This window comes from Pongo pygmaeus, chromosome 4, assembly GCF_028885625.2.
Source record: "Pongo pygmaeus isolate AG05252 chromosome 4, NHGRI_mPonPyg2-v2.0_pri, whole genome shotgun sequence".
In the NCBI taxonomy this organism is placed as follows: domain Eukaryota; kingdom Metazoa; phylum Chordata; class Mammalia; order Primates; family Hominidae; genus Pongo; species Pongo pygmaeus.
In genome coordinates, this window is record NC_072377.2 from 80275610 (window position 1) to 80289069 (window position 13460).

General features: G+C 37.3%; 1 protein-coding gene across 4 annotated transcripts in view; it reads left to right on the forward strand.

The window, feature by feature from the left end:
- IQGAP2 (IQ motif containing GTPase activating protein 2) overlaps positions 1-13460 on the forward strand; it is a 301456-nt gene that overhangs the window by 222032 nt on the left and 65964 nt on the right. For 2 of the 4 annotated variants that reach the window (XM_054487835.2, XM_063664918.1), the window contains exons 15-17: positions 3842-4009; positions 9014-9156; positions 12925-13095. In XM_054487835.2, the coding sequence (XP_054343810.1) occupies positions 3842-4009; positions 9014-9156; positions 12925-13095 (482 nt within the window). The remainder of the gene's footprint in view (positions 1-3841; positions 4010-9013; positions 9157-12924; positions 13096-13460) is intronic. The other 2 variants (XM_054487837.2, XM_054487838.2) reach the window with 1 other exon arrangement.

Below are 13460 nucleotides of genomic sequence, written 5' to 3' on the forward strand. Positions count from 1 at the left end.
ATCAATTCCCGGGATGGGGCCAGTTTACAAACACAGAACCCCTCAAATGAAGGGAAGGCCAGGCCCCTTGAGGAAAAACTCAGCTACACTACCAAAAATTTACACTGTTAGTCTTTCTTCCACCCCTCCCCCAAAGGGACCTATGGCCTTTTACCAGGATGACTGTACTTAGGAGAAAGGACATAATCAGACTTTTGGGAATTAGTGGACACTTGCTCTGAACTGACACTAATTCCAAGAGGCCCAAAACATAACTGTGGTCCACCAGTCAACGTAGGGGTTTGTGGAGGTCAGGTGATCAATAGAATATTAGCTCAGATCCATCTCACAGTGGGTCCCTAAACCCCTTCTGTGGTTACTTCCCCACTTCTGGAGTGCATAATTGGAATAGGCATAATCAGCAACTGGCAGGATTCCCACATTGGTTCAAATGATAAAATTGTTTAACCCTCTGTTTTTAAGGAAGAATAACATGAAAATTCACATGATAGTCTGAAATAGCTTCTAAATTGCTATACTAACATTCTCCATATATTAATTAAGATTCCTAAAAGTATATTTCATTAACCTGCCAACTGATGGCATAATTAGAATCTATTCTGTTGTATCAGGTCAGAGAAGGTTCTTAAGATGACTTTGTCTTACTCCACAGATGGGCTTTTCAACCTCGGAAGCATCTGTGAGAAACATCTGGGCTTTATCTCCTTAGCTTAGAAAAATGTGTGTATTTCTCTAACCTGAACTTTTATTCCCTAAGGAACTTTGAAGTCTTTCCTTTCTGGCACGCCTTAAGAAAAAAATAATGAAGTGGAGGTGTGTATATAAGAAATTTCAACTTAAATAGAAAACTGAAGGAAGCCATAGTCTGAAGAGACAGTTTTGAGAAAGTAGATTGTAATTTAGACATTCAAATAGCCTAAAATGGTTATGATTTGTCTCTTAGAAATCAAACCAATTTAGAAGGTTTTTAAAATGTTCTTATATTCATTGTTCTTACATTTGGCCTGCAAATGTCAAGTTGATTCTGTTTTTCACATTGAGACTCATGGTTCTATTGACTATAAAAGTAAGAGGATTTCTCAAATGTATGATTTTGTACTCTGTATTGCACATCTAAAATCCTATCTTTTCACTCTTAAAGAGCTGGTATACTTTCTTTTACTATATCTTAAACAGCAAAAAAGATTTTCCAAAGTTAATACTACCTATGAGAATTTTCTGACTTTCAACAAGAATTTAACCTTTTAAAAACATTCTTCATTATTTGCATGAAGACTTGAAATAGATTCTGGTCACACACTGTAAGCATCAAACACACTCTCAGATAATATGATAAAAGAAAATGTGTTGGCCCAAATATGTTACCACCAGCAAAATTTAAAAGGGCAGAGTAACTCAAGTCCCTTTCATTTTGGCCCAGCGTTCACATTCACTGGAGTATCTTGCTTGCTTAAAGTAGATTTGCCTCTACTTTCGATTCCTTAGAGCAGTCTTTCTCTACCTTTTTCTCATTATGGCACCCTAAGGAATCTTTTTAGACAGTTTTTTCTCTAATCACTCCTTACCATGAAATTTTAATGCCACAGATATATTGTATACTTGTTTATGTGCCATATGTAGACCTGTACTTTATACATAAAGAGATTTTTTTCACTCCCTCCCTGCAGGAACCAATTTTTGCCCCGTTAGGGGTTCTGTCACCTCCATTGTGAATGTGTGCCTTAAGAGAGCCTGCTGGTATATGGCTTAAGATGTAAAGCAAACATTTTTTGGATCTCTTAGGAGATTTATGGAGGTTTCTTAATTTGTTCCTTGGCAGAAACATACCTGACTTTCTGGAGTGAAAGTCATCTATCTGATATCTTCAACTATCTGGAACTTAGTTACAACTCACAGATTAAGAAAAAAAGCAATCAAAATAGATATCTCAAAGCAAGCGCATTGAAGTTAATCTACTTTATTCACTGAGCACCCCTCAGATAGACACTTTGAGCCTGTTGATTCTTTTCTTAGGCAAAACTCTATTATCTTGGTAGTTTCTTTCCCTGGTTGGTTGTGACTTAGAGCACGTCAGAAGCCACAAGTCACAAGGCAGTAAAGTGCTTAAGCTGCCATAGGCAGGCACACCAATGTCAGTAAAAAGGGACAGCTGATAGTGAAGGAAGAAGGAAAAACTAAGAAGCATAGGAGTTATTAAGGCTATTTCGTGCAGGAGCCGGTAAGCCCAAACACCTCCATAGTCCTTGAAACACCTCCATAGTCCTTGAAAATAACACTCACCGGATTATAGCACAGCACAGTTTTAATGACAAGAAGGACTCTTCTGGCAGCTCTCAGCAGACATTAAGCACCTACTTTATACCATAGACTTTGGGTAAAATAAGGAGCAATAGCAACTGTCCTGTTAGGATTTTCTCTAAGGCATGTTTTAGAGTTTCATCGAAAATGGTTCTATTAAGATGAGAGTTGATCCATAAAGGAATTAGCTTCACTTATCTGGAAATTGACCTGTGAACCAGCTCATCGATACTCAATGATGATATATGCAAGAAATGTGTGCCTTTTGTAATATCTTTTAAGGAAAATTGCATTTTATTGGGTTAGATGACACTGTCACATGTAGTTCATGTGATAATTTTTGTCATTTTCTTGTTCCTATTACTTTTCTCGGACCACAAACTTCTCAATTGCCAGTACTCTATTTTCTCTATCCTACAAAGCTTTCCTGGAGAAGAGGAAAGGGCTATGTCTACCCATTTTCTATTAACCTCTATTAGCATAAGAACATACTGCCATACCTTTTGTTCAACAACCACTGGAGTTTGCCTGAGAAGTTCTCCCTTCATCTCTATGTACCCTCCAGATTTGCATGACTTTGACTCCAGGTTGTTGAAAGTCAATCTCTGTTTTTCTTTCTCCTTTAACCCTCATAGTGCTATGCACATGTGAACATAATTTGATGACAACAAATTGTAATTTAATATTTGCAGAGTTTGATGTACATGTAAGAAAAAAAGAAAAAGCATCCATGTCTCCCTTCTCTTTTCATCAAGATGTTTTTCATGTAGGAAGTATTTTAACTTGGCTTCTTTCATTTTTCTGATTCTACTTTTCTAACTCAGTGCATTTACTGGTTGTGAAAACTCTAGTCCTATTGATTGGACCATTCTTACCTGGAATTAAAGTGGGAAATAATTCACTAAGTTAACTTTCCTTAGGCAACCAAGAGTTTAATATGTTTTGTTAATGAGGAGGGGTAGAAATTTGCAATGGGATAAAATGCTTGTTAGGTCTAAAATGGTTCCAGAATTAAGCTTTAGGACTCCGTTGCACATATCCACCAGCTCTGCCTTTCTAGAACACTTATTTAGGTTGTTTATGACAATCTTGCTAAATATATTAGCACTATACAGGAGAATACTGGGATTTCCATAACTTAAAAAGGATTTTGCTTATCCTAAAGTAAACAAATGTCTTTGTAAAACTAGTTCTCAAATACACGTTAATGGCCTAGGTTAGAGCTACATATCTATGTTGGTGTGTATTTATCCCATTTCATAGATTACTACAGCAAGCAAAACCTAGTGCCTTCATACCACATATGAGTAACCAGGAAAGACTATTGTTTTTAATAAACCATACTCCCATGGTATCTAATTCTTCTTATAGACTAAACTGGTCGGTGAATTTGTGATTGTTTTGGGCATATGTGGTAAATATTCTCAAAGGGTAAAAATGTTTGATACTAATGCATTCCTAAAACGTTGAATTATATATTTGCATGCCTTGAAGTAAGTGGAAGATAACCATTAACAAGAAACTTTTTTTTTCAATTACCCAGGGGTTACTCTGGTGGTTGATGTTAATCAGTGTTTGGAAGGAAAAAAATCAAGTGATATTTTGTCTGTATTGAAGTCTTCCGCTTCTAATGCAAATGACATAATCCCGGAGTGTGCTGACAAATACTATGATGCCCTTGTGAAGGCAAAAGAGCTCAAATCTGAAAGAGGTAAGTTGGTTTGTTACTTTAGCACAAACTAAGTATTTTAAATATCATTTCTGTGGTATTATATTTTCTTAATTTTAAGACAAGTATTGCTTTCAAATTAACATTTCTGTAATTTTTTGTCATCTATGGCTAAGGAAATTAGGAAAAGTTTTAGATGTTTCTTTTTAGTTTTGGAAAGCTATGATGAGCTCAGTGGCAATATATGGATGGCATTAAGAAAATGTCATATTTGAGGAGTCTGTGCCTTATACAGGTCATGCTTATTGATTCATTTATTCGTGTGAGTAGACCAGTGATATAAACAGATGTTTACACTAATATTTTCTCTCACCTAATCCTTTGTGATTGTACAGTATTAAGTAGGGGTAAAGAGTAATTCTGAATATATGAAATAAAGTACAGTGAGCCAGCCTGCAAGGGATCAGTTGGCAAAGCTAGTCAACTAGTTATGCCTACTCAATCCAATGGCAGAACCTACATTGTTAGCTCTGGAAAGAATCTTTGAGACTACACAGTTTGATACTCATTTTTCAGATTTGGAAATTCACATTGGTAGGATTTCAGACAGAGGGAAAGAATGGTAGACCCAAGGACAATTAATTTTTAATCCAGAATTCCTTTAGTAGATTTTTATTAAGCACCTCCTATTTCCTAGTGTCAAGGATCAAGGTGGCTGTCAACTTCTAGGCTAGTATTTATTTGTACCACATTGTAGGTCATCTACAGGATACTATTCATCTTTAAGAAACTAGTGTGACAGTGTGTGGCCTTAGAAGTAGAGCTTAAGAAAAAAAAAAAAAAAACTTTTTTAGTCCAACTTGATGTTTGTCTAGTAGTACCCTATGTACTTGTTTTCAAGTTTCATGTATTTCCAACTTGGAGATTCCACCTTAAAATTCAGTAAATTTTCTGTTAATGAAATGACCACTCTCTTACTTGGCATCTGGTCACCCTTGAGTCCCTCTCTGTTCCATTCAGATCTCTTCATCAAGAATTACTGTAATGTCCCCTGTCTCACCCTTCATTGGGAAAGAATTGCATAATTGTATAAATGAGCTATCCTAATTTCAAATTCATCCTGGAAAAAACTTAGTTTATCTTCTGTCTCCTAAACTTGCCTACTTTGTTTCCCACATGTCATATTTGGGTGACTATAGTCAAATCCCTGTGTATCTAATTCAGAAACCTAGGAAGTGCTTTAGATTCATTCTTCTGGGAAGAAAAAAAAGGCAGCAAGACTTTTGTCAGCTGAGATTGTATTGAATCTATAGATAAATTTGAGAAGTCTTGCCATCTTAATATTCTGGTCCATGTACATGGGTGTCTTTCCTTTTAATCAAGTGTAAAACTCTTTCAACTTTTTTTTGTAGTTTTCAGCATATAAGGCTTGCATTTGTTTCATTAAATTTATTCCTAAGTATTTTATCATTTTTATTCTATTGTAAATATTGTTTTTTAATTATATTTTGGGATTGTTTATTGCTAGTTTATAGATATACAATTGACTTTTTATTGAGAAATAATTTATATGCCATAAAATTGTCCTTTTAAGGTATGTAATTAAGAGGTTTTTAGTATATTCACAAGGTTGTACATCCAACACCTCTAGTTAATTCCAGAACATTTTCGTCACACCAAAACAAAACCCACTACCTATTAGCAGTCAATCCCCATCACCCACTCCCCAGCCCCAGGCAACTACTAATCTACTTTCTGTCTTTGGCCTATTTTGGACATTTCATGTAAACAGAATTATACAATACATAGCCTTTTGTGCCTGGCTTCTTTTACCTAGCATAATATTTTCAGAGTTCATTCATGTAGCATTTGTCAGTTCATCCTTTTTTGTGGCTAATATTCCATTGTATGAATATGCCACATTTTGTTTACCCAGTCATCAACTGATGGAACCTGTATTCTGTGCCACCCCTTCCCCCCAACTTTTGGCTATTCTGAATGAGACTGCTATGAATGTTCATGTCCAGGTTTTTTCATGGATACATCTTTTCATACAACTGATTTTTGTATATTGATCTTGTATCCTGCAACCTTGCTGAACTCATTCTAATCATTTTTAGTAAATTTCTTGTGCTGCCATCCGCCTTAATAAATAAAGTTTCACTGAAATCCAGCCACACATTAATTTATATAAGGTCTATGGCTGCTTTCCTGCTGCAGTGGTAGTGCTGAGTGGTTGTTTCAGAGACCCATAGCCTGCAAAGCTGAAAATATTTGCCTTTTTTTTTTTTCTTTTCGAGATGAAGTCTCACTCTGTCACCCAGGCTGGAGTGCAGCAGGGCAATCTTGGCTCACTGCAACCTCAGCCTCCTGGGTTCAAGCAATTCTCCTGCCTCAGCCTCCCAAGTAGCTGGGATTACAATTATCTGCCAACATGCCTGGCTCATTTTTTTATTTTTTAGTAGAGACGGGGTTTCACCATGTTGACCAGGTTGGTCTCGAACTCCTGACCTCAAGTGATTCACATGCCTCGGCCTCCCAAAGTGCTGAGATTACAGGCATGAGCCACTGCACCCAGCCCCTACTCTCTGACTCTACAGAAAACGTTTGCTAACCCCTGTTCTAGAAAGAAGAGCATCCCAAGCAATTAAAGACTGATTTTCACCTCCAGATAGAGCTATGAGCATTGTTTTCAGCCATGCACAGGATGATTTATTGTTATCTCTTTCACCTCTGGTTCTAGGATGTCTTATCTTTTCCAAAACTGAAACATCCACTATTTGGTGGATGGATTACTCAGCCTTGTAACTCAGTTTAACGTTTCTATATGTTCGCATATAATTTTGTCTGCAAGGCATCTAAAAAGTATGCCTCCTTGTGGAATGTTCATCACCTCTTAACTAACTGTAATCAGTCTTTTTTCTAAGTAACAAACCAACTATATTTCTTAGGAAAACTATTTGGAGCCCATGCTGGAAAGTAGCTCTCCTCAGCCTCTGATTTAACTACATTCAAACTAGATGTGAAAAATATAGGAATTCTTCTTTCCTATTACCTACTGACATCCTAACCCAAGTAAAGCCTTCTGATGCCATTCAGATCTCTTCTTCAGGAATTACTGTAATGTCCCCTGTCTCATCCTTCATTGGGAAAGAATTACATAATTGTATTAATGAGCTATCCTAATTTCATATTCATCCTGGAAAAAACTTAGTTTATCTTCTCTCTCCTAAACTTGCCTGCTTCTTTTCCCACGTGTCATATTTGGATCTGTTGTTCTAAAAACAACAGAAAAACATAAGAAGTTCTAACTTAGACTAAGCTAAGTCAACTGCTATCAAGTGAGCTTTAGACTCATTGCCTTTCCATGTAAATCAAAGTTCAAGTGAATTGACCATTGGTGATTGTCTTTTAACCAACTAAGAAATTTTTTACTTCTCAGTTCAAGTGACGGGAGAAACATTTTCACCAGCTTTGCTTGCTTTCTTTCCTTCCCACTGAGACAGTTGCCTTAAGAAGGGTGATTATTCTTCTGAAAACATTTATGAATCTGACAACTATTGGTAATTGAAAATATCATAATTGGCTGGTCGTGGTGGTTCATGCATATAATCCCAGCACTTTGGGCGGCTGAGATGAGCGGATTGCTTGACCCCAGGAGTTTGAAAACAGCCTGGACAACATGGCAAAACCCATCTCTACAAAAAAAATACAAAAAATTAGCCAGGTGTTGCATGATCCTGTGGTCCCAGCTCATCTGAGCCTGGGGAAGTTGAGGCTGCAGTGAGCCTTGGTCACACCACTGTTCCCCAGCCTGGGCGACAGAGTGAGACCCTGTCTCAAAAGCAAGAAAGAAAGGAAGGAAGGGAGGGGAGAGGAGAGTGAGGGGAGGGAAAGGAAGGAAGAAAGAATAATAATTACTTGTAAACATCCTAACTTGACTGTACAATGTATTTTCTAGTAGACCAATGTTTCTAAACAGATAAACCAGCTGTCTGGCTGCCCATTGAAAAGAGATACATCTCTCTTCCTGGGCATTGACCAACAGAAAGAACAGGTGAGGGGCATTTAAAGCCAAATGAAGCATCAACACATATTAAAGAGCCTTAAAGTTACCCCTGCTTAGTTATTTACATGTATTTCAATATTCTGTGAAAAAATTCACTTGAACTTTGATTTACTTGGAAAGTAATGAGTCTAATGCTCATTTGATACAGTTGACTTAGCTTAGTCTAAGTTAGAACTTCTTATGTTTTTCTGTTGTTTTTAGCTCTCAGGTCTGGGACCAGAATTGTAACCATTCAACAAAATAAACAGATTTCTAAATATGAAGTTTAGCCCATGGATTCATGAGGGGGAGAGATTCTTGACCAATCTAAGTCATGACTACCATAGGATTTTCTAACACCCCTCCCCCAAAATTAAGTTTCAAAAAAATTTTTTTCCCATTTTGTCTGGTTGCGTAGCACAAAATGAGTCAGAGGAACCAGGAATTTTCTTTTTCCCCACTTTAGCTGACCTTTGTGTTGTGCATATGCCATTTTGTACTTTGAGTAACGTTGTCTCCAAAGGTTCTGCTTTGGTTTAATGCCGAACATTGGCCCTCCTTAAATAAGGGCCACAGTCCTTGTGGGTATCTCCTTATTGGAGAAATTGCAGGTAAACTTTGTAAGCAAAGAGGATCTTGCCGATTGGTATCCTTTGTCTACATGTGTTGTTGTTTGCATCTACCTGGGACTTATAATTATTGTTTGCTTTTCCTTCTCTTTGGCTGTTATTGGCCAAACATGTTTTTATCATCCTCATGAAAGATTTAAGTTCCAGAGCTAGCCTTAGATATTTGTGTCTCTTCCTTTTCTTTGGGTTAGCAGGCATCTGCTATTAAATACATCAAATTCATTCCATGTTAGTGGGTCATTTCTGATGCCTTTGACTGTCTGAAGGTTTGGTGGAAAACATATTCAATTATTTTACATATTAAAGAAACTACACTAATGTTTAAGGGTTCACTGCGTCTCTGTAGAATTTAACAAACTTTTTTTTTAGTGTCTAGTGATGGTTCATGGCTCAAACTCAACCTGCACGAAAAATATGACTACTATTACAACACTGATTCAAAAGAGAGTTCCTGGGTCACACCTGAATCATGCTTGTATAAAGAATCATGGCTCACAGGAAAAGAAATCGAGGTAGGAGGTTGGTGTTTGATGGATAACTGTGCTGTATAAAGTTAAATTTGACTGGTTTTCTATTTCTGAATCATGGAAGTGATGAGAGGAACTAATTGATTTATCTGAAGTCTGGATATGTAATAAAGTCTTCATGAACTGCAGTTGAATGTGGCTGCATTGTTACTAATGTACAGAATTTTTTCCATATTGGCTTAACAAAACCAAATAGAGCAGGGGGAAGAAATATTTCACTATTTATTTGGGATGGTAGATTATCCTAAGAAATCAATCTTAAGATTTTCCTTGGCTTAATTAAGCTCAATTAATGGTAATTCCTGGGTTGTCAATATTTAAAAGGTATTTCTTTCCCCGCATCTCAGCCTGCAACTTAACATTGTACCTTTCAAACCAAAATGTCATTTTTTTCTACAAAGTGCTGGAGAGGGCAACTCTGCCACACATGGCCCCAGCCATCTCCAGGACAGCTTCAGAAGCAAAGAAAAGAGTTGGGCAAAGAGCAGGATGGGTAAACATTAAATGTTTGCTTCTTCCGAGATGGTCATCTTAGCATGTTTTCATTGCTTAACATTTCTAGAGCTCTGGATGTACCCATGTCCAAATGTAAGTGCAAACATCACAATTGAGTGTATCTTATGCTTTGCTTTCAATTAACTGACATAAAAATTAGCCATGTGTCCATGTATTGTACTAACCAAGAGTTAAACAAGATACATTGAACTGGAATTTCTATTTAACTACTAAAGGTCCCTTTTAACTAATCCGTGACCCATATTTGAAAGCTTTCTTCTACCACATTTTACTTATTGAAAGCAATTTATCCCTCCTCTCATCTCTTTTTAACCAAACTATATAAATAGTACCTGTTCAAGCTTCTTGTTAGGAGTAAAGAAATAGTGCATTAGTGAACATAGCGTCGTTATTGACTATTAGGATGTTTGTTAGTTTTTGTTTCTCTTTTTGGGGGGACATTTGTTATTTTAAATAAAAGAAGAAACTTATTTAGAAAAGTCTGCATTAGGTGAAACCCCATCTTTACTAAAAATACAAAAATTAGCTGGGCATGGTGGCGGGCACCTGTAATCCCAGCTACTTGGGAGGCTGCATCAGGAGAATTGCTTGAACCCAGGAGGTGGAGGTTGCAGTGAGCCAAGATCGCACCATTGCACTCCAGCCTGGGTGACAAGAGCTACACTCTGTCCCGGGGTGGGGAAAAAGCCCAGAAAGGTCTGTGTTAGAATCTCAGGTTCAGATGCTTTTTCTCATTATAAACAAGACTGGCTGGAGTCTCAGGGGTCCTCCTGATTCCCCCATGTGCCTTGTCCATTGTAGTCCTAATTCCCTCCCAAATATTCAGCAATTTATATATATATAGGAGCCCAGGGCTGAAGTATTTACAAAAAAAGATAACAAGAGCAAAGCTAGGGGAAAAAGTACAGCCAAAAGAGCTATTTTCAGTTTCAGTTCTAGGTCACTGAATTTCATTCATTTTTTAGTTGCCCCTCCCTACATAGAGGAATGAGAGGAGCAGTTTGACAATAGATTATTTGTATAATCATGGCTTTGTTAGATCTGAATATTTTCTTGCAACATGAAATGCTTGGTGAGGATTTCCTGAAACAAAAGACTCAGCTATAGACAGGTAGTGAGGTAGATCTTGCCGAATGGCCTTGTTTGTGAGGTTCTTCTTTGCTTTGTCTGAGGTTGGTGGGCAGCCATGAAGAAACAGGAGGGGGTAAAGTCAGGAATGTGAAATTGGAATCAACCCTTGTAGCAAGATGTCTGAAACAAGTTGTGGCCAAAAGTAACCTTTCCGACTGGTGTCCCTACAAATACCCAAAGAATGTGTAGAACTGCGAATGAGGTCTCCTGAAACCATAAACATAGCCAAGTACCCCTCATTTGCATAGAGTTTCACTTTCCAATGTACTTTCACATCACTTTGATCCCTAAATTATCCTCTAAGTAGAGATAGAGCAAATATTCTCATCTTCCTCATCTTCTATTTTTCTAAGTGAGGAAATTGGGGCACAGAGTAGGTGAAGCAGCTTGTACTAATTCTGCAATTTGTGTAGATTTTGTCAATAAACAGATTTATTTCTGGTGCTTCCAACTTCTAGTCTAGTATCTTTTCTACTTTTTGCATTGTTTTTGACACAGTCACCGGTATCTGTGAGTGGTTATATCATGTGCCCATTGCTCTGGAATTAATAACGTAAGTTGGTGGCTTAAGAAATACATAGGTACTTCAAAAAGTGAGTAATGCTTCCCAGGGGGAATACTCTTGAAGGAATATTCACCAACATTGCTTTGGATTTAAAAACAAAAACAAAAGTTGGACCCAAAGGATGTGAAACTTGCTGATAATGGATCCACGCGTCGTAATATGTTTAAAGAGAAAATACTGATGATAAGTAAGTTCTATTTTGGAAAAAAACAAGAACACATATCTTATAGAATCGTTAAAAGTCAACATCAAAGATATCGCAGTGTAGCAGTATTGCAGACAGAATCACCAATGCAGTATTTACTAAAACTTAGAGGAAAAAAACATGATCTGAGTCTGACCAGTGCTACCAAAAGTGCTTAATGACAAGAAGATAGTGAAGAACACAGTTTATTGACTCATTTCAGATGTTCAGAGGTCGTACAAGTTTTAGGAAAATGACATTGTAGCAATGGATTATTAGTGCTAATTTTGAAGAAAAAAATGAAATTATAGACATACTAAAAAATTATATGCCATGGTTGAAAAGATGTATCAAACTATAAAGAAGCAGCATCGAAGATTTAAAATTTAGAATAAAAATTGCTCATGTGGCATCCCAAGATATACCCCAGGTATAACTTTTTGTTATATCAAGCATCAGTCTGTTAAGATTATTAACCAGTGGAAGGTCTAACACTGTTATAAAAAATTGTATTTATTCTAAACAACCTGAGAAGTTACCAGTTTTATTAAATGAATGCATACATATATGTCTTCTCTTAAAGATATGTATGCATCTTTGGTATGATTTCACTTTTGGCTCTTTAAGTTAACCAACCATTAATTCCAGTTGTACTAGATAAGAGTCATCAGCTGTAGAAGTGACAGTCCAGTCTTTCTTTGCATCTCTCATCAGGCATAAAAGTAAACCCTGTTCGTACCCCACATGAAACTTTCTTATAACCCCCTTCCTCCTTTTTTCTCATTCTTCTAGATTTCTGCTATCTATCCTTAATAGCACTTATCTTGCCCCTCCCACCCCTTTTTCTTTTGCCCCAGAGCATCATTCTGAGTTTGGCCGCAGCTCGTTACAGGGGTCTGCCTACTCTGGCCTGGGGAAGAAATGGGAAAGAAGTCTGAGGACCTTATGGCCATTGCAGTCTTTTCCTTGGCAGTCTGAGGGAAGTGGGAGGTGATGCATGTTTTTACAGCAAGCATCCTTGTCCCTTTACATTCATCCTTGTCCCTTTACATTCTGTGGAGCTCAGGCCTCATGCCTGGTCCTTGCCAGCATCATCCATACATCTCTGCCTCCAGATCATGAGATCATTGAGCTGCATTCTCTTGCCACCTCAGCACCAAGCTCAGAGATTCCAAAATCATATTGCTAGAAAGAAGCTCAGCCAGTTTCATCCCTCAGCTCTGCTTAAATTTGTTTTTAAACCAAGCCAAAAGGAGACATCCATATTATTTTCTAAAAGATAAAATATCAGAAGCTATTCTATGTGTGCCTTTCAGCTGATGTGTGAAGTGTAACCATAAGAAATATCTCTTGCCAGGACATTATTGAGGAAGTCACAGTAGGTTACATTCGTGAGAATATATGGTCTGCTTCAGAAGAGTTGCTTCTTCGCTTTCAAGCCACAAGCTCAGGACCCATCCTTAGGGAAGAGTTTGAAGCTAGAAAATCATTTTTGCATGAACAAGAAGAGAATGTGGTCAAAATACAGGTATGTGGATCACCTACCACTGTTTACAACAAACTGTCATATCACCTGAAAATGTTTTATTTGATAATAGAATAGTCAACAACCAGCATTCCTATAAACAAATCTAACTGCATATTTTTATATAATCAGTGCCCCTAGTCTACTTCACTAAGGCTTTAAAATAGGAAGCATTTTGATGATGAATGACTTAACCTATGGTCTTCTAGAGAGTATTTAGGAGCACCGCAGATTTGCACAGATCCACCTGCTGCCAACCTAGTTGGACCCAAAGGGATATACCTTGGATCAGAGTTGAAATCATACCTGACTTGGGGACTTTACAATTTGGCTTTTTTGTGGTTAGTAGATGTTGAGTGGCATCTTAG